The sequence below is a fragment of the Micromesistius poutassou genome (genome assembly GCF_964030765.1).
Source record: "Micromesistius poutassou genome assembly, chromosome: 22".
NCBI lineage: Eukaryota > Metazoa > Chordata > Actinopteri > Gadiformes > Gadidae > Micromesistius > Micromesistius poutassou.
In genome coordinates, this window is record NC_140292.1 from 7620699 (window position 1) to 7642105 (window position 21407).

At 46.0% G+C, this 21407-nt stretch overlaps 1 protein-coding gene across 1 annotated transcript; it reads left to right on the forward strand.

The window, feature by feature from the left end:
* Nucleotides 1-5479: 5479 nt before the first annotated feature.
* LOC311367571 (MAM domain-containing protein 2-like) lies at nt 5480-21166 on the forward strand (the record flags this gene model as incomplete). Its single annotated transcript, XM_084486397.1, has 15 exons — nt 5480-5510; nt 5728-5838; nt 8317-8618; nt 11353-11437; nt 11961-12092; nt 13118-13395; nt 14003-14096; nt 14446-14592; nt 15293-15430; nt 15881-16026; nt 16875-16971; nt 18901-19056; nt 19887-20140; nt 20675-20759; nt 20895-21166. 15 exons carry the CDS (start codon nt 5480-5482, stop codon nt 20939-20941), a joined length of 2103 nt encoding a protein of 700 aa, XP_084342523.1. The 3' UTR covers nt 20942-21166.
* Between the last annotated feature and the right edge of the window lie 241 nt (nt 21167-21407).

Sequence of the window (21407 nt, forward strand, 5' to 3'; positions counted from 1 at the left end):
ACACACACACAGACCCCCACCGAGACTAGCGTGGTCGTTGCTTGATTAAATCGATATAGGCTTTATGTCATATGATTTACATCGTTGACACGTCACGTTTACCAATAAGAACTGTTTTACGCATCAACCATTGCGCTGGCAAATGTTTTTATTCTAGTGGCTCGTTGGTGATGGAGGACATTTGTATTGCCATTCACCACCGGCCTGTCAGCTGTCCGTTATATGCGACTGGTTCACCGTAAAAGTGACACGTTGACGGTGAAAAATACAACTGGACACGTTAAGACGCTCTCTCTACGCTACTGGTAATGGCTGCTCCAATTAACGAACGATCAATCACGGACGAATTGTGCAAAAATAAAGGCGTTACGTTACGATAGCCTACATCCCGACCAGCCATCCTACCACGGGATGGACGCAACCCTAAAACTAACGGGTTGTAGGCCGGTACACCGGCTGGCCTACTTTTGCATTTGCCCCATACATATATAACAAGGATGATGTGATATTTGCCCCCCGGTTCCCAAAGCACGATTCCGCCTCACTGCCTGCCTTGCTCGCTCCGATTCCGGGATGATTTATATCTGCAGGTGTAGGCAGCCCCTAGTTCCGCCAGCACGGGACACGACCCACCTTGCGGGCTGCGAACCACCGCTCCGAGGGGGGGGTTCTGCACCCGTCCTGTTTCATCCCGCACGCCTCACTTCATCACAATAAAAAGAACTGAGCTTGGCGACCTCACCTACCTGCTACACCGTGTCACTGTGAAGGGGTGGGCCGGGCCGCTCTGCCCATCTCCATCTCCATCGCTGCCAGTCCTCGTCTCTCGCGCACAACTTGCTGCTCGCTGCTCGGATTAACTCGGCCCCGCCCTCCGCGCCGTGACGTCAGAGCGGATTACCGACGCACAAAGCGCCTTTACAAAAGAGACGCTGGTACAACACGACAAAACCCCCGTGTTACGGTGCACCGGAGCGCGGCGCCTTTCCCTTCCCGTTCCCCGTTGGTTCACTCGTCGTCTCTGGTCGTCATGTGTTCAGGCCGTGTATCATAGTATTTACCCCCCGCCCCCCTGTTGTAGTAACTAAACCGCACTAACGGTAACTGGTGTGGTGTTGTCGGGCCCTACACAACAACACACGCTCTGCTCCATCATTCCCCTTGAACGCTTTCTCACCTTAGTCACGTGCCGCCGTATTCCCCCCAGAACAGGCGTTACCGTGACAACGTGAGGCAGGCGGCGGCGCGAGCAGCCAGGCACGCGGGGGTAACTATGGTGTCCAGTCGGCTGATTGATCGCCTACTTCACGTCGTTTGTAACGGGTCAACACGGGAGACGTAGGCGGCTTGGATTCGTGCAGCCTACAGACTTGACCCAGATTAGTGTAGAATAGTAAACGTAGGTTTACGAGGACTACTTTCACCTCAGCCACCATAGAAAATCACATATAGGCGACTCTCACATCTTCCCGCATCGTCTACTTGTATTTCTAACACACGGCATCAATTATTACTGACTGTCTGCATACATCGAGGCCTTCTACTCTCTGGGGGCCAGAAGCCCCCAGAGAGTAGGTAGGTCGACTGCAGTGTGCACTCAGTTATTCAGCAGCAGTCTATACACTGCACGGGAGTGAACATGTATGAAACCCAGGGACGGAATGAAAGCTAATGAATGTTTTATCGCGACCATTAATCCATTATCTCGTGTCACGCCAATCTCAAATTGGGCCCTCAATCCTACCCCCCAATCCTATCCCCCAATCCTATCCCCCATAGCAGCAGCAGCAGCGCTCGCAATACACTGCTCGACTCGAGGCCCCCGTTCAGAATCTATCACCTCCATGCGGTGGTCCTGATTGACCTGCAGAGGGCGCTGTTCTACCACTGCTCCGGGCAATATGCGCGATGTTGTTTTTGGTGTGTTTATGCATTCTAAACTACTGTATTGTAATAGCCCATTTGACCAGCGACAGACCAAGATAATGCAGTTTAAATTAATGTCAATACTGGATGGGAATGACATAAGAGACGTGTACTTACCAAGATTTGTTTTTTAAAAGCTGAATAGGCCTACGTTCATTGTAGATGGGGGTTGCACTTTTCAATGACCCTGACTGGATAGGCTGAGGGGGGAGAACAGACTCTGACTGGACCGCTCTGTCGACCTACCCTGGGGAAGGGTGTTTCCCAACGAGAGCCGACCCGTGCAATCTTTTTGGCAACAGCACATTTCAAACACGGCGGTCTGTTCAATATTCAATGGTGACCACAATGGTTGCCTGTCATATGGAAAGCCCACACATGGCACGGTTTAAAGATGCATCTCATCTGCAGGTTCTGGGTAGTTAAACCTGCACTGCAACGTTTACAGCAGCTATTTACTGAAATAGCTCAACTAAAAGGTTTCTTAGTAATAAAACCCATCCATGATTCAATCCATCCAAGGATTTTTTCTTTATAAATCGTTTATTTTGGTACCCCCCCCCCCCCCCCCCCCCCCCACCACCACCACCACCACCGCCTTACCAGCTACAACCTCAATACACACAACGAACCACTAGAGGCTGTTTATGGGAAAACATACCTCAGGTACGACATTTACGTTTTGTATTATTATTAAAGTCTGAACTAAATAGTTAGGCCTACATGCAAAATAATATATATTTTACCTTTATTTTATTACAACTCTTTTTTGTTTTTCCAAAACAAACAATGTAAGAGGCTTTGGACTGGAAATGACACCATTCCTTCAGCATGGCCCCAAGGCACTGAGGTACTAACAACGGAAATCAGCCTTTCTGGACATCGTCTGCAGGGAATTCACCCCTCCCCAAAAAGACCAAAATGAAAAATAAAAAGGGAACTATGGCAAAAGAGAGAGAGAGAGAGAGAGTTAGTGCGTGTGTGAGAGAGAAAGAGAGAGAGACACACTGTGTGTGGGTGTGGGTGTGTGTGTGTGAGAGAGAGGGAGACCAGGTGTAACAGATCAAATGGGGATCAGTTGCCCATATCACGATACTGCCTGTGGGGAAACACCTCTGGGGGGCCGACACGCTGAAGGACTTTGGGGGAGAGGGGCCCCCCTCCTCCAGGCTCTCCCTGCTGTACAGCTAGTACACACTGGCTCCGCACAGCGAGATATAGGATCTGTCATGCTCTGTGAATTCGACAATCTGACACAAAATATTTCAGGAATATTTGCTAGCCATATAAAATACAAACAGTTTGTTTAATGACTCGCTACATGGATCTTTAAGTTTCCATAGTTACTTTTTCATTTTGATTGATACAATTCTTTCATAAAGTCCCTTATTATTCTATGCTCTGTAAACAATGATATATTTAATAAGAGAACAAGTGTTGAGGAGTGGTGAGCCATAATAGACCAAATGCTACTCCATTGACATTTCTTCAAAAACACATTGGATGAGCTTGAAAATGTTGAAATCTTCACAAAGTTGAGTATTTATCATAGCCTTCCCTGTGGGTATTAACGGTTGGTGGCAAATATAATTATATAATAAAATATAATTGAGTCGCTACTTTCTGTGTACACTAGCACGCCGGGGTTCCACTGACTTCAGGGAATTACTATTTATTATTCCAAACATCTCGAGAAGAGTTCTGTATAACCCTCTTCTGAATTATTAGTGCCTAAAGTAACCAACACAATTTGAGGATGTCCCACTGTCCGTCCCCCAGTTGTTCTCTGCTATCTCCCAAAGTGCCTGTCTGAAGAAACGTGGTGCTTTGTTCAACCCTATGCATTCTTTTGATCAACACGTAAAAATAATTACCAGAACTGCATTCCTGCATCTTAGAAACATTGCTGAAATCAGACCAATGTTACCTGCAGCGGATGCAGAGATGCTCATCTATGCATTGATATTGTCTAAACTAGACGACTGCAATGCAGTGTTCTCTGGTTTACCCAACTCCACTAGGGCAAGCCTCCATCCTGTGCAGAATGCCTCTGCTAGACTCCTAACTAGGACCAACACATTCAACCGCATCGCTCCTTATGTCTCCTCCCGCGACTGGCTTCCAATCAATGCCAGGTCAGATCTCAAGGTGCTACTGCTCACCTATAACGCCCTACACAGTGAAGCCCCGTCCTACCTGAAGGGCTTCATTAAGCTATGGTCCGTCTCATTCCCTCCGGTCATCAGAAGCTGGCCTTCTGTCCAAACGTTACGAAGAAATCAGCAGTAAACAACATTCTCTTATCAAGCACCATGTATGAGGAATAGTCTGCAACCTGTTCTCAGTGAATACGACTGCTGAGAAATGAACAAAAAATAAAACCAGCTTAGGTAAGACTCAAAATGCTTTCTTTTAAGCATTTTGAGTCATATTCGGTCATATTGCCTTTCAGGGCCGAATCGAACCACCCTGCGGTCCACCAGTTTGACACCCCTGGTTTAGGGGGTACACAGTGGAGGAACGTAAAGGGAAAGTTCTCAATTGGTATTATGCCATCCTCTTTTGTGCATTTGGCCCCGAAAACCTGTTGAAATTGTCTTTTGGGCCCTGAGATGAAAAGCGTTGAAATACCCTACAACTGGATTATCCATCTATGCAGCTTTCTCTCCCTCTTTTTATATTCCCTATGTTCCCTCTCTCCTCCACAAGTCAACGGCCACTCTTAACGTTATTTTCCACCGTACACTTTGCCCATTTCATTTCCCTCCTCTGCACTTAACCTTTTTTTCATTTCACTCCCACACTCATTTATGTTTTCCTCTTCATCCATTCTGCCCTCCATCACTGTTTTACACTATTTTTCCTTTCATTACTTTCCCCTTCAGAACCCTCTCTTTCTGGTCTCTCTCTCTCTCTCTCTCTCTCTCAAACTCTCCTCTCGGTCACTCAAATTCTCCTCGCTCTCTCTCTCTCCCTCTCTCTCTCCCTCTCTCTCTTTGTCTCTCTGTCTGGCTCTCTCTTCTCTATTAGCAGTTTTTTTCCCTCCATGATTTCACTCCTCAGTCCCCTTCCCTTCCACTCTTCTTTCCTGTCATTTACTCAACCTGCCACTCAAAGCCACTGCTCCCTCCCTCCCTCCCTCTCTCAGCCCTCCCCCTCACTCGTTAATTCTCCCTTTCTCTTCTTTCTCTCTCTCTTCTCCCTCCCTCCCTCCATCTCTCCCCCTCCCTTTCTCTCTCTCCCCCTCCCCTCTCTCTCTCTCTCTCCCTCCTCCTCTCTCTCACACCACAGTCCGCCTCCCCTCCTGAGCGTGTGCAGTGTGCCAGTGATCGGCTGGAGGGGCACTCTGGACTGCGCTTTCTGGACAATACTTTGCCGTTTCCTGTGCAGGCTCTGTGAAGACACTGAGCTGCAGGATCCTCTGTGTTCCTCAGAGAAGACCTTGAGGCTTGTCTCTCAACTCTTACCTTCCCAGTTCTGCAGGATCTCCCGGGGGGGAACGCTACGACCCTTGCCTGTTTCCTTGTGAATATATAGAATCTAAAGAAGGACCATGTTTTCACTGCTCCTCTTCACCTTCGTGGGTGAGTGTGCAAGTTCTACCGGAGATACGCAGTGCAACTTGAGTGCAACAGTGCCAACGGTTTTAGTTTTATTTTTTGCATGAGGTCATGTTTATCCTTCTGCAGAGCGTTGGTTATGATTCATACTAACCGTCCTTTCTCTCTCTCTCTCTCTCTCTCTCTCTCTCTCTCTCTCTCTCCCGTTCTTTCTCCCTCTCTGCCCCTCTCCCTGTCTTAGCCACGGTCTGTTCCCAGAGCAAGCTGCTGCCAGGCTCCTGTGACTTTGAGTCCAGCACCTGTGGCTACACACCAGACACACACTTCAGGAGCTGGACCCTCAACAAAGATGGTACTCTCACTCTCTCGCTCTCCATAAACTGTCTGGTTCATGAATAGACACTTTCGAATCCTAAGCCTAACCCTAACACTGAGGTTTTGAAACCCCTTCTGGGGTACCACACACTGCCTATTGCATTTCTTGTTTGCTGTAACGGTTGTGTAAGTTGCCATTTGACAAGTGGATGTGGATGTGTCGGTGCGTACCGCATCTGTATGTTTTGTTTCCGTTTATATGACAGTGTTTAGTGCGGAGGGAATTCTCTGTTGTAAACAGTAGTGTGAGTTGACGTTTGACAAGTGGATGTGGCTCTTTTTGCGTCGCATTGGACGTGAGAAAAGGTTTCCATCTGGAAGGCATTGGCTCTCCTAGTTGCAGGAACATCTGCAGACAGTCAGAGGAACAGACTTAGGTATTTGTCTGCTGCAGCCTGCATGGGCAGCACAAGGTAGTAAACAATCAATAAACCCAGGATATGACCTGGAAATGAGCTCATAATACCTGAGATTGATTGAAAAAGTTGTGATTAATATAGATAGTTGATAGCTTTTTCCACCACTCTCTTTGCTTTGAGCCCTGAATATTTGTGCTGATTTATTTTCATTTGTTTAGTTGTGCATAAATAAACTGCACAGGAGAATAAATCTTTTCAGCCTCCTACATATTGTTTGCCTGCCACGTTGAAAATAATTTCAATGTACAGAATGACCATGAGAATTTACTGCACAAATAATAATAAAACACTTTGACTATTGACTTTGACTTTGACCTTGAAATGTGCACGGCAGATGAGAAAGCACTGGTCTTAAAACACTGTGCTTCTTATAAACCTGACGAGAGAGACAAGTTTTCTTCCAGAAGTCTGTGTTTCTGTGCTCAGCACTGAAACCCTGGGACTCTTTCCTACTCTTGCATTTTCCATGGCAACACTTAAATTAAAGGTCAGCATAGTAAATCGGTTAATTATGCCCTTTTCCTGATTAATTGACGCGAGTGTATGAGTGAGTGTCCAGATGTGCATGCGTGTTTATGAGTGTGTCCGTCTGTTCTGTGGGTGTGGGTGTGTTTGCATCTCTAACAAATGTGTACATGTATTGGCGGTGAGGTAAGGTCCAGGATATTTCAACAGCAACATATAATGAATGACAGATCATAAGAATGGAATCAACTTAACCTTAGGATGAGGAGAATAGAGCAGGGAAGGGACATACTGGTACATGATTACACAAGGGTTAGTTGAAAGCACATTGACATTGGTTAAAAAACGGTAGTATTGGTAAAGCACAATGAACAAGACTTTAAATCATAGTGTCAGTGCTGCATTCTGGGTAATGTAGGAAAATAGCACATAGAGCAGACCAGTGGGTGACCAATTTGCAATTATCAACAGCACAACATGACATAAAAAATCGGAAAGACGAATGTTAGACAGTGTATAACAACGTCAAAGTGTTTAAGCCTGTATTATTTCTTTAAGCTTAACTGCAGCGGTATATCGTACACCCAACTTGATACTATAAACCTGAGAGATAAACATCATGGCAGTGCCTCCTGTTATTGCAGTGTATTGGTCAGTCCTGATCCAGCTCTCAAAGCCTTCTATGGGATTATTTTGAAAACACTGCAGCTAGTGGAGTTCAGCCTTTTTTATTTTTTTCTTCCCTTGAAACTTTATTAACACATCGTTGTTTCACTGTGCGTGTGTGCTGTGGTTCACTCCAGAGAGGGACCACATGTGATGACATAATGCACATAATAAATAACATCATACATCAATCACGTTAACATGTGTGATTTAGATCCAGGAAAGATGACTCTATATCGTCATTAAGTAAAACTCCACATAAAATACACATGGTGCAGCTTTGAAATGTTCCTGTCTATCCATCTATTCATGGACAAGAAAAAAGACATTTCCATAACCACTCAAGGGTTTTTTTTATGAAAGCCTTGTTCAGAACCAACTAAAGAGTGAGCCTGGTGTTCAGCTTGACAGCAACGTAAACAAACATCTGAACCATTGTAAACACCCCGTCCCATGGGAGCACTCCCTTCCCTGCAAGACCATGACCTACGACCTCTCTCGTTTCTCCGTCTCATCCTGACGGACTCTGCGTTTCCTCAAGGCGTAAGCCTAGCGTGGCATAGATGCATTACCGCGCATAAGGTGTGTATATCTGTGGCGTTGCTGCAGGGGGAAGTGCATTTTTATGCAGATGAGCATGCATTGCTCATGTTGTGTTGATGGTGTTGTGTTGATCGCGTTGTGTTGATCGTGTTGTTATGATTGTGTTGTGTTGACCGTGTTGTGTTGATCTTGTTGTATTGCTCGTGTTGTGTTGATGGTGTTGTGTTGATGGTGTTGTGTTGATAGTGTTGGTTTGATGGTGTTGTGTTGATCTTGTTGTTATGATCATGTTGTGTTGATTGTGTTGTGTTGATCCTGTTGTGTTGATGGTGTTGTGTTGATGGTGATCTCCTGCTCCTCAGGCCGCTTCGTGGCGGTGGACACCGCGGAGGAGGAGGAGCACCAGGAGGCCCCGCAGGAGGGAGGCGGGGCGGCCCAGCAAGGGGAGGCCAACGCCAGGGGGGTGCTGCTGAGCCCGCTGCTGGACCAGGAGGACTGGAGCTGCCTGAGGCTGGTCTACCAGATCACCGGGGCGGGCGGCCTGGAGGTGCTGCTCCGCAGCGAGGGGAAGGGCTTCGACCGGCCCCTGTGGAGCAGCCAGGACCCGTCCGACAGCTGGGTCATCTCCAGCATGGACCTGCCAAACACCACTGAGCCCTACAGGGTAAACAGCCGGCAGGCTGCTCCTGGACTAGCCTTTTGTTTACCTTTTGGGTTTGTTGTTGAATCTTTTGAATTAGTTTGAGTTGATTTCTAAAATTAACCGCACACGTTGTCTTAATACTCATAGTTAATAATAATAATTAATAAGAATAACAAGGTGATAAGTAAGTACAACCAATACTACTGATCAATAACAATGAACAATCAGTTAACCAGAAGGTGGTGTTTAAAAGCCATGTTCAGAAATAGGTTACTTTCCTCTCAAATAAATCATCAACTGGTTAGGACAAAGTGTACTTACTCAGCAGACCCAGTAGCCCTGTGTGTAGTATGTAGGTCGCTCAAAACAAATGATGTACAGGCACAGTGATGCTTTCTTTGTTTAAAAAGAGAAGCATAAAGGAATGAGACGAGACGGTGATAAATGAATGCATGCCTTCACATGCACATGAACTGCCGCAGGCACGCACGTGCACGCACATACACACTTGTATAAACAATTGTTTGAGAGTACTCTTTGTCGGTGGTGGTGGTGGTGGAGGTGGGGCTGATGGTGGTGGTGGTGGTAGTGGTAGTGGTGGTGGTGGTTTAGGAGGTGATCACTGGCGCTGGTGTTGGGGGAGTTGTTGGTGGTGGTGGTGGTAATACTGGTGGTGGTGGAGGTAGTAGTGGTGTTGGTGGTGGTGGTGGTGGTGGTGGTGATACTGGTGGTGGTGGAGGTGGTGGTGGTGATGGTGGTGGTGGTGGTAGTAATACTGGTGGTGGAGATAGTAGTGGTATTGGTGGTGGTGGTGGTGGTGGTGGTGGTGGTGAAGGTGTTGGTGGTGGTGGTGGTGATACTGGTGGTGGTTGTGGTGGTGAAGTTGTTGTTGGTGGTTGTGGTTTCACTGGTGGTGGTGGAGGTGGAGGTGATGGTGGTGATGACGGTGGTGGAGGTGGAGGTGATGGTGGTGATGACGGTGGTGGAGGTGGTGGTGGTAGTGGTGCTGGGGGTGGTGGTGGTGGTGGGGATGGTGGTGGTAGTGGTGCTAGGGGTGGTGGTGGTGGGGGTGATAATGCAAAGGCCATGAGGTAATTAACAGGGGGCTCAACAAGGGGTCTCCTCACCACATAAACACAGAGCAGTTCAGACCCGGGTGAACAATATCATCCATTACCTCTCCTAGGAGCGAGTGCTCCGGTCGATCAGTCACACTGCTGTGTTCTTTACGAGGCCTTCCAAACCTCTGGCTGGGTTGCTCTTTGCAATGAAGAAAGTAAATTCCACCAATTGAAGATCTGGTGTTTTAAGCATTTTAGTCATTTTAACGATTTATTCAAATAGTGTTTGCTGCTTTGGAGGTCAAAAGAGACAGTGAGGTGGATTACATTACATTACATAGGTTTGTTTGGCAGATGTTTTTCATCCAAAGTGACCTCAAGTAAAGTTCTGAACAATCATTGTATTCAATCAGTATGACAAATCTAAGGACTGCACAAACACACATCTAATTGATTTCTATAATGAATCGCGCATGTTGCTTTAATACTTGTGTAGTTAATAATAATTAACAATAATAACAAGGTAAAAAGTAAGTAGAACAAAAAAAACATAAATAACAATCAATAACTAGGAACAATAAGTCCATAGAAGGAGGTATTTAAACCCATGCTCAGAAACAGGTTACTTCCCTATCAAATAAATGAACTCAACTGGAGGAAGAATTTGAGAAAATAGGATAAAATGTCCAAAATGTAGTTCAAACTCAAGCTAAATAGTGACGTGGATTACATTCCATTCCATGTGTTTCGTTCGCAGATGTTTTTCATCCAAAGCGACCAGTAAGACTGAACAATCATTTCATTCAATCAGTATTGGAAGAAAGACAAATCTAAGGGCTTCACAAACACACGCGAAACAACATCCCAAAGCACTGCAGGATATCTGCAGGGAGGAATCGCAACCAGGGGAGTCATATAAAGACAACGCACGCCCTCATACGGGCAGACAGACCTGCGCATTCACAAATACACAAAAGCACGCAACGAAAAAGCCCACGATACACGCGATGGTCGGCACAAGATATTTTGTAACGCCGCAACTTCAGCCAAATCTGCAATAGTAATAAAAAAGCTTATAACTGCATCCTCGCCAAGGGTGAAACCTGGCAACAGTAAAGTGAAGTAAAGAAAAGGAACAAAAAGATAAAAGACACAGCGGGGATTCAGCTCAAGATGAACTACATATGACAGCGGTTCAAAAGGTTTCCAACCTCAACTTTAAACTTTTGTGCATGTGCTTCAACACAAATAGTTTTGAACCAATCAGCATCTGCCGGTAATATCGATGTCCCTGTGTAGGCTACGTAATCGCGCCGCTCTACTGCTCACTAAGTGTTTGGCTCATGGCTGTGAATCATGAGGCGGTCCCTTTGCATATGTCAAATACCTGCTGATGAGCATGTGTGGATCATGATGTGTTGTTTATGAAGAAGAAGAAGGAGAAGAAGAAGAAGAAGAAGAAGAACAAGAACAAGAACAAGGAACTAGGAGCAGAAGGTTACCACACAGTGTAGCGCCCGGGAACAAACAGGAGTTGGTCGTGCCCTTTCCTTGGTCCTCTTGTGTCTATGTTTGTGTGGTGGTAGGTGTTTCCGGATGGGTTGTGTGTGTGTTGTTTATGACATGCTTTCATGGTGTGCTTCAGGATGATGTGTAGGTTGCTGCCGTGTTGGTCATGTTGTGTTGCTCACCAGGTGGCCATCGAGGGCAGTCCCGGGGAGATGCTGGGCAGCAGCGTGGCCATCTTTGAGATCCACATCAGTCCAGGATACTGCCTGGGTCAGTGACATCACCCCCGGACTCATCACTCAGAGCACATCTTCTTTTGATTTACTCCATATGCACCACCGTAGCTGTGCTGTTATACATCTCACCCCCTCCCTCTTTCATTTTCTTTTTGATCTTCCTCCATTTCCCCCCCCCCCCCTCTCTCTCTCTCTCTCTCTCTCTCTCTTTCTCTCCCTCTCTCCTGCTCTCCCTCTCTCCCGCGCTCTCTCTCTCTCTCTCTCTCTCTCTCTCTCTCTCTCTCTCTCTCTCTCTCTCTCTCTCTCTCTCTCTCTCTCTCTCTCTCTCTCTCTCTCTCTCTCGCATTGAAATCCAGCTCAATTCAAAAGAGCTTTATTGCCATGGAAAATAACAGATACATTGCCAATGTGTATGTTTTGTTTTTTTTCAGAAAATCTCCATATGTCTCTCTCCTTCTCTGTCCGTATACCCCTCTCCGTTTCTCTCCATCTTTGTTGGTGATTAATGCTTTAAGGGTGATTTATGATACGCTGGTTGTTTGTTTTCCTGTGTGTAGAGTGTAACTTTGAGGAGACCCACCTGTGTGGCTACAGAAACCAGTGGAACACCAATGTGAACTGGTACATCGGAGGGGGCCAGGCCGTTCAGAGCGAGCTGCCAAACGATAACGCCTACAGCAACACAGGCGGTGAGTGATGTTCTGTAGCTTCTGTGCTACCCTCTGCTTCTCTCATCACTATGTCTCATTGTTCTCTGCATCCCCATGGAGGATTCATGTGCATTCTTTTATAGTAGATACTATGTCACTTTGTACAGCTTTGCACTTTGCAACATCATTTCGCAATGACCACCTCCATTTTGGAAGCATAAGGAGCATTTGAATGTTAATTATTGCGTTCATAGGAATGTCATGTCATTGTCATGTAATTTGTGATCATGGGATGACAGGGTTGTGTTTGAAACTCCCAAAGCATTTCTCATGCTGAAAGCTTTGTCTACTTGCATAAATCAGTTTCTCTTCTGGCCAATATCTCCAATAACAACAATCCAATAACGGGAAACAAGGCCTAACTCCCCCACAGTTTTTTTTTGGTTTCCGACCCAGGCTCTTGGGCTGTCTCCTAGTAGGGTCCTAGTAGGACTGCTGGATCAGAAGTTCTACTGTAACATAGTAGGACTGCTGGATCTCACAGAGGCATTCCTGTAAACTAATGCTGCAAACCATTTAACTAGAGAACCAAACCCAAGTAATTAGCCAAACAAAGCTAGTGACAGATTGGATCTTCTACAGGGAATGTCCTGGCCCGGCCACGTGCGGCCATGTTTCTATTGCCACATCCTGTCCGACAAGAGAGACAAAGAGTGCATAGAGTTGAGATGGTTATTTCTCCACCATTGGTCGGCACAGACCATACAGTGCTGTACCGCATTTGTCGTTCGTGGACGGATTACTTTTATTCTAGACATTTAGTGATTGACATACTGTACATAAAAAAAAATGTCAAAAACGTCATAGAGCTTTAGGTATCATAAGAATACTTTATAACATCTGTCCTATTTATATGATGAATCAGTATAATACGTAGTTCATTTCACATCATACACTTGGGCTGGTACACATGGTACGTTACATTCAATCGATCTGTACGTCTATACAGCGAATACGAAAGAAAAAACCGTGAACATGACCAATGACCTCCGGTCTCTTCGTAGGCCACTTCATGTACGTCGACTCCATCTACGCCAAGACCTTCAAGGAGGTGGCCAAGCTGGTGTCGCCCATGACGACCGTGCCCATGTCGGGCTGCCTGGGCTTCCAGTACCAGCGGGGCGAAAAACCGGGAAACCGGTTCTCCGTGTACACCCGGGACCAGCTGGGCCAGTACCAGGAGGTGTGGAACACCGCCTCGGAGAACCAGACGGACTGGACCACTGACCCCTCCATGTGGATCCCAGTGCAGGTGGACGTCAAGGCTCCGTACCCGGTACAGGTCAGTGGAGAGGGGTCTGTCTATATCTATAGAAGGTATATACCCAGTACAGGTCAGTGGAGAGGGGTCTGTCTATATCTATATCTATAGAAGGTATATACCCAGTACAGGTCAGTGGGGAGGGGTCTGTCTATATCCAGTACAAGTCAGTGGAGAGGGGTCTGTCTATACCTAGATCTATAGACGGCATATACCCAGTACAGGTCAGTGGAGCTGTGTCTATCTACATCTATCTCTATAGAGGTTATGGACCCAGTACATGCTCCTCTTTCTGTGATGTTAAAACACATCTCCCCTATAGGGGCCCCTTTCTTTGAAATGTGAGAGATCCAATGGGTCTCTGGTGGCACAGTGGAGATAAATGAAAAAGCATGAGGTTGTTTGTGTGTGTGTGTGTGTGTGTGTGTGTGTGTATTTATTTCATTATGAGTATATATATGTGCAGAAAGACACACAGACACCACTCTGGTCTCAGCGTGTGTCTGCATTCGTGTGTGTGTGTGTGTGTGTGTGTGTGTGTGTGTGTGTGTGTGTGTGTGTGTGTGTGTGTGTGTGTGTGTGTGTGTGTGTGTGTGTGTGTGTGTGTGTGTGTGTGTGTGCGCGCTAGGTGGTCTTTGAAGTGGCGTTTAACAGTCAGCGCGGGGGTCGGGTCAAGGTTGATGACATCACCTTCTCCTCCGAATTCTGCAGTGCAGACACTGGTGAGCTATGACCACTGGTGAACTACAACCACTAGTGAGCTACAATCACTAGTGAGCTACAGTCACTGGTGAGCTACAGTCACTAGTGAGCTACAGTCACTAGTGAGCTACAGTCACTAGTGAGCTACAGTCACTGGTGAGCTACAGTCACTAGTGAGCTACAGTCACTAGTGAGCTACAACCACTAGTGAGCTACAGTCACTAGTGAGCTACAGTCACTAGTGAGCTACAACCACTAGTGAGCTACACTCACTAGTGCGCTACAACCAGTGGGCTGCCAAAAGCCAATTCAAGGCGCTCAGACTCTCCACTTCCATCGCCATTGAAATTCAAACCGTGTCCTTCACAGAGCCGACCTTTGACCCTTCCATCGCGAACTGCGACTTTGAGTCGGGGCTGTGCCACTACACCCAGGACACCAACGGGGGCTCGTCCTGGAAGAGGGTGGCCGTCAAGCCCAACCTGTTCAGGAACGGGGACCACACCACAGGGGCAGGTGGGTACATTAAGAACACGGACGCGGCTAGCTCCCCGTAGCATGGGGTCTGGGCGCTGGTCCTCACTGGGGCTGAGAGTGGATGACCTCACGGCCCGGTGAAGCCCTGTGGATCAGGGGGGCCCAGATGTCACCGGCAGGAGCCGTACCCGGGAATGTCCCTGTTTTTAAAAGAAATGATTTGAAAAATATATTGAAGCATTTTTAAATGCCAAGGGTTCTAGCTTTGGCTTGTATTTGGTGGGTTTACCAAAGCTTAAAACACATCGTAGTTGACCATTGGGCATGGAATGCTCAATATTTTGACTACAGTTCTACATTTACCATGATAGGGAAAGGCCAACTGTAAATATGTCCCCTTTTTTCATTTCTAGAAACATTTACCTCAGATATTATGTCGATGTATGGACCGCCAAACTGCAAATATCCCCATATTTCCATTTCTAGTTGCCTTTCTTTGTATAGTTTGGAGCGTCCCCAAAATGCCGTAGATTGATTCATGATATTCACTGTAATTAGCAAAACATAATTGCATGTTGGAATCTAACGTGGTAAACAACACCAAAGGCAGGCGTGTAATAAACCAAGATGAATGCCAGGTGCAGTCCGGGAAAGCAAACCTCCCAGCTTTGCGAACACAACAAGAGGAAGCTGGGACCTCTGAGAGAGAATAGAGATGAGCTCCTCTCTCTTTCCTCAGGATCCTTCCTGCTAGCCCACTCCAGAGTGAGCCCAGGCTCCACACCTGGTCCGCGCTCCAGCTACGTCAGTCGCCTGGTCAGCCCCCTTCTCCCCGGGAACATGAAGTACTGCCTGAGGGTCCATTACTCTCTGAGAGGTGAGCCGAGTACTCTTTGACATAGTACTCTCTGAGTGGTGAGGGAAGTATTCTCTGATATACCGCTCTCTGAGTGACGAGGGGAGTACTCTCTGACATAGTACTATACTCTCTGAGGGGTGAGAGAAGTACTCTCTGACATAGTACTCTCTGAGTGGTGAGTGAAGTACTCTCTGAGGGGTAAGTGAAGTACTCTCTGACATAGTACTCTCTGAGGGGTTAGTGAATAACTTTCTGACATTTATACTGCTCTCCGAGCGGTGAATGGAGTGTTTTCTGAGACAGGCTGTTTTGAGTTTGGTTGATTGGGTAATAGCCGACTTTCTGATCCAATGTTGATTTTTCTGAGCTGGATCATGATTGATTGATAGATTGGTTTGTTGATTGATGGGTTGGTCGGTTGAGTTGATCCATCGATTGAAGTCCTGTCGAACATGTTTGTAAGAGCAGGTTTCAGCCAGAGGGAGCAGGCCCTGGTGGTGTACGTTCAGCATCAGACCAGCAAAAAGCAGGAGAAGGTCTGGACGCAGGGGGAGAGGTCCAAAGGCATCTGGATCGCCAATGACATCACCTTCCAGACCACACAGCCGTCCAAGGTCAGGCTCTTAATCATCTTACACAGTGCGCTTTGCAGACTCCAAAAAAAAAATGTTTTGGGTGGATACCTCGGAAACAATCGATTATTGATTACAGCGTGCTAGGCACAGAGGACACGCATATATCGACCACATGTATGCGCTTAGTTTAGCGAGGGTGACATGCTTAACTAATAAAGAAAATGAATTTTACATGATTCAATGATTATCTGGAAATGAGTAATTCCGAAAAATACTGAATGGATAAATACACACTTCCATGTGCGTCATCTGAGTATTTTCTAAGTAGTGTACATTACGGTGGTGTTGCCTTCTGGCCACTCGTTCATTCAATCAAATCTGTCATATGACAGGCTTGGATAAAATAGTTATCGATTTGGATAAAATAGTTATCGACTTGGATAAAATAGTCAACTTCTTGGATAAAATAGTCTTCTAGACAAAACAAATCATCAACATTTTCATTCAGAAATAAAATAGATATATTACAATGCAGAAAAGTAGTGACACAAAAAAACCCTATTGTTTTTTAATAATAGAAATCTTCATTGTGATCTTAATTATTTACTGAAGGACATACTGAAGATATAATTTGTTATAAAATAGTTTTGATCATCGCTTTGGAAAAACATTTGGGCACTGGCCTCCACATGTATGGTTTTTGTTAGATGCACACATCTGTTTCTGAGGGTGTCCTGTGTGTGTGTGTGTGTGTGTGTGTGTGTGTGTGTGTGTGTGTGTGTGTGTGTGTGTGTGTGTGTGTGTGTGTGTGTGTGTGTGTGTGTGTGTGTGTGTGTGTGTGTGTGTGTGTGTGTGTGTGTGTGTGTGCGTGCGTGCGTGCTGTGAAGCTGCTGTTTGTCAGCGTCTGCAGGAGTTTCTGGGACTGTGGCTCCGTGGCGCTGGACGACATCAGCCTGAGCCTGGGAGACTGTGCGCTGAAGACGGGTGAGAGGAACCATTCATGACCCATTCACCTCCCTATAACCCAGAGAATCCTTTCGCTTCTCTCTGGTGTCCGTCTGTTTGGGTCAAACAGTATATCAGGGAAAAAACACATCTGCACTTGAGTGTCACCTCGTTCCTGACGCATTCTTGTCAGGGCGGAACACCTGGCACGGTGTGATTCAAATGTCTGTTATTGGCTAGAGAGAGGGGGGGTGGGACTTGCTATCATGCTTTAAGGCTGCCCCACACTACACGATTTTTTTTTATCTTATGCGATTTTTGAGTCGGAGTACACCACACACTTAACGAGAATCGCAGCCGATTTTTGGCTGCGTCATCCAGCACGAGACAAGAGATCGAGAGACAAGAGATGGTAGATCTAGAGCAGCGGTTCCCAAACTTTTATTCCTGCGCACCCCCTTTACGTCCCAACCGGGTTGGCGCACCCCCGATCCCCACTTCAAAAAGAAGGAAAAAAAACGCAACAAAGCTTTGTTTTATCGCCATATAAAGACTCATGTTTAATCATGCGCAAATAACCAGAACACGCATGACAATAACAACATCAACAAATATACAACAAATAGGACAGCCAAGGGACACGACTGACGTTGTGTGCAAGATCTGCTCATGTGTGATACGCGCAATAGACGGGCAGACGACCGATCTACATGACCACTTTATGCGCCTCGCAGAAGTTAATAGAAATGATGATAAACAAAATATCACAGAGCATAGAGCAGGATTGTGAACGTTTACAATGTATCATGTCAATTTACAATCTGCAAAATGTGTCTGTGTTAGGATATTGATGCTGCGCGCCTCCTATTTGCAACGGAATTTGTTTAAGATATAAAAACATTTAATTTAACACACACGCACTAAAACAGATATTTTCGTTTTTAAATAAATATTTGGAAACGAAAATTGAAAAGTGAGAATTGAATGCGCTTTGGCATTATGGAGCACCTTCGGGTCAGCGTGTGTGTGTGTTTTGCGTGTGTGTGTTTGTGTGTGCGTGCGTCGCTATTATGTTGACTACACACTCAACATGCCGAAAATATCTAACATGTTGGATAACCCCGATTTTGAGATCGGGAGGTCTTAAGTTTATGAGATTCTATCTTAGAACACTACGGCAGACAGGATAATCTTGGCCGATTTTCGTCCCGATTCGGCTGCCATGGGAACGCCACCCCGATTCTCGTAAGGGGCAAATCGGCCCCGATATCGGGACATTTATCTTGTAGTGTGGGGTCAGCTCAGAGGCAGCGCTGTCCGCTTCAGTTCCATGGGTTTGGCTGCGATGGGCGAGAGAGAGGAGGGGCTCTCGATGGAGGGATATCCACATTCCATTCGATTTTGATTCCGGATATTGCTTTGAAAAATGATTCATCAAAGAACATATTTATTCTGACATGGCATCAATATCACCCCCACCCCGTATGCCTTTTAGTCCTGCCAGGAATTCATTCAGATACAAAAACAAACCGTAGGTCTACGGTCCAACATCACGTATGTCACCAATTCATTTGCTGTGTTCCATATAGTTTTTCTTACATCTTATTTTTTTGGGGGTATTTTAAGTATGCATTGTAATATACAAAAAAGATCATATAATAAATATAAAGTAAATATAAATAAATATAAATATAATAAAATGTGAAACTGAAAAAAACGTTAGCGACAAAAGAAAACATACCAACGCAGCGATGATCCTGTTTCTCTTACCTCCTGACCCCGCCGGCGTCCCGCTGGGTTCCGAGCATTTGATTCTGGCTCGTGTTTTCAAAGGCCGTCGTACAACAGCTACAAGCGCAGTGTTGTCATCCTCTGTGGTTTACCGTGGCGCCGTGGCGTGCGGCTCTTCAGAGAGCTGCACTCCCTCACCCCCATGTGTTCCTGGTTGCGGCTCTCTCCCCCTCACAGGGCTGACCCTGGCCGTCCCCGGCCGCTGTGACTTTGAGGAGGGCCTGTGCGGCTACACCCAGGACAAACGGGGCGACGCCGGCGACTGGATGCGGAGGAGGGGGTCCACCCCGACCTCCTACACCGGCCCCAGAGGAGACCACACCACGGGACTGGGTGAATGCCCCGCCCTCACCGCAGACCTACAGAACAGTGTAGCACATGTTTGTGTTTAGGAATCTACGCTTAACATGGGATGGGGACAACAGATCTATAGAACAGTATAGATGCTGTTATTAATGAATGGATGCTGTATATGGGATGGGGACCACATATATATAGAACAGTAGAGTTAATGTTATTATTGAATGAATGCTGTATGTGTGACAGGGACAACAGATCTATAGAAAAGGATTATACATGTTTTTATTTATGAATGAACGCTGTATGTGGGACCGGATCAACAGATCTATAGGACAATATAGCAAAGGTTTGTATTTATGAATGAATGCTGCATGTGTGACAGGGACCTACCGGTACAGGACAGTAGAGGAAATGTTATTTATGAATGGATGCTGCATATGTGACAGGGACAACACATGTATAACACATGTGGTTATTTATGAATGACCTCTGTATGACCACAGGCTACTACTAAACATGAAGGCGTCTCCCACGCTGTTATTTATGAATGACCTCTGTATCACCACAGGCTACTACTAAACATGAAGGCGTCTCCCACGCTGTTATTTATGAATGACCTCTGTATCACCACAGGCTACTACTAAACATGGAGGCGTCTCCCACGCTGTTATTTATGAATGACCTCTGTATCACCACAGGCTACTACTAAACATGGAGGCGTCTCCCACGCTGTTATTTATGAATGACCTCTGTATCACCACAGGCTACTACTAAACATGGAGGCGTCTCCCACGCTGTTATTTATGAATGGAGGCCACCCCCCACGCTGTTATCAATGACTGGCCGCTGTGTCCCCACCCCAGGCTACTACGTGTACATGGAGGCGTCCCCCATGCTGCCGGGGCAGGGCGTCAGGCTGCGCTCGCGGGCCCTGCGGGGGTCCCGCCGCCCCCGGTGCCTGAGGTTCTTCTACCACATGTACGGCTCCGGGGTCGGGGAGCTGCGCGTGCACCTGGCCCGGGACGGGGAGGACACGTTGCTATGGAAACGCGCGGGGGAGCAGAGCGTGGCCTGGCTGCGGGCCGCCGTGGAGTACCACTCGGACTATCAGCATCAGGTGCAATATATATATATTATATATATATATATATATATATATATATATATATAATATATACCATAGTACCACTCTGACTATCAGCATCAGGTACAATATATATATATAATATATACCATAGTACCACTCTGACTATCAGCATCAGGTACAATATATATATATAATATATACCATAGTACCACTCTGACTATCAGCATCAGGTACAATATATATATATAATATATACCATAGTACCACTCTGACTCTCAGCATCAGGTACAATATATTAAAGAAAATTTGAAGGAAAGGAATATTTTATTGACATGATAAGGGCAAAGAGAAACATATTGGGTGTATCTCCACTGGTGGGTCACGGCATGGTCGGTTTTGGAAGCCCCTGCTCTCTAATGCATATACTGTAGACAGAGTCTCTCTTCTTGACCCTGGCTGTGCATGGGGGCCCAACGCTGTTTATTCAACTCACACGGTGCAGTGAGCCTGTTGGGAGGGTCTGACCGGACCCCAGGTGTTAAACACGCTTTTATTGACTCCTAGATCGTGTTTGAGGCCACCAGAGGTCCGTCAGTAAGAAGTGACATCGCCCTTGACGACATCGTCTTTGAGAATGGACCCTGCAAAGGTGACTCATAACACAGAATCACAAAGATATATAGATATATTCAAATCACTAATACATATGTTGGTCTAATTGTAGTATACAATAATGGAGTAATTGCCATCATTTTTATATTCATTTTTTGTTTCCTCCTCATAGAAATCGAGATCCATGCGGCGAACGGAAGCTCAAACGAGATTGAGTAAGACGAGAGAGCAGAGATGAAGACGGGGGATAGAAGAGTTTTGCACATGACGGAAAATCGTTTTTCTAGCTAGTGACTCTTCTGGGTGAGAACCTAACGTTGTAAATGTTGTTCAGCTGAACACAGTAGGCCAAAGCATTCATATATGTGTGTTGAGGACCAAAAAATCCTTTCGCTGGGCAGATTAAGCTGTTTAGTGCACAAACGTTTCGTTTTAATTTAGTCATAGTCAGCATTCCCTTCTGCATTGTAACCAGTGAGGCCAGTGAGGGTGTGTTTAACTGTGTGTTTGAAGATGCATTAGATTAATGCTCCTTGCTTCAATAAACATATGATTGTTACTCAACACCAATGTCAGATGATTTTCTAACTCTGACGTTCTTTCCAAGTTGTAAAATCTGACTGTAAAATCAGACTTAAATTTAGATGTAACAGCGGCAAGTGAACTTCCTGTGAGCATGGTCCAC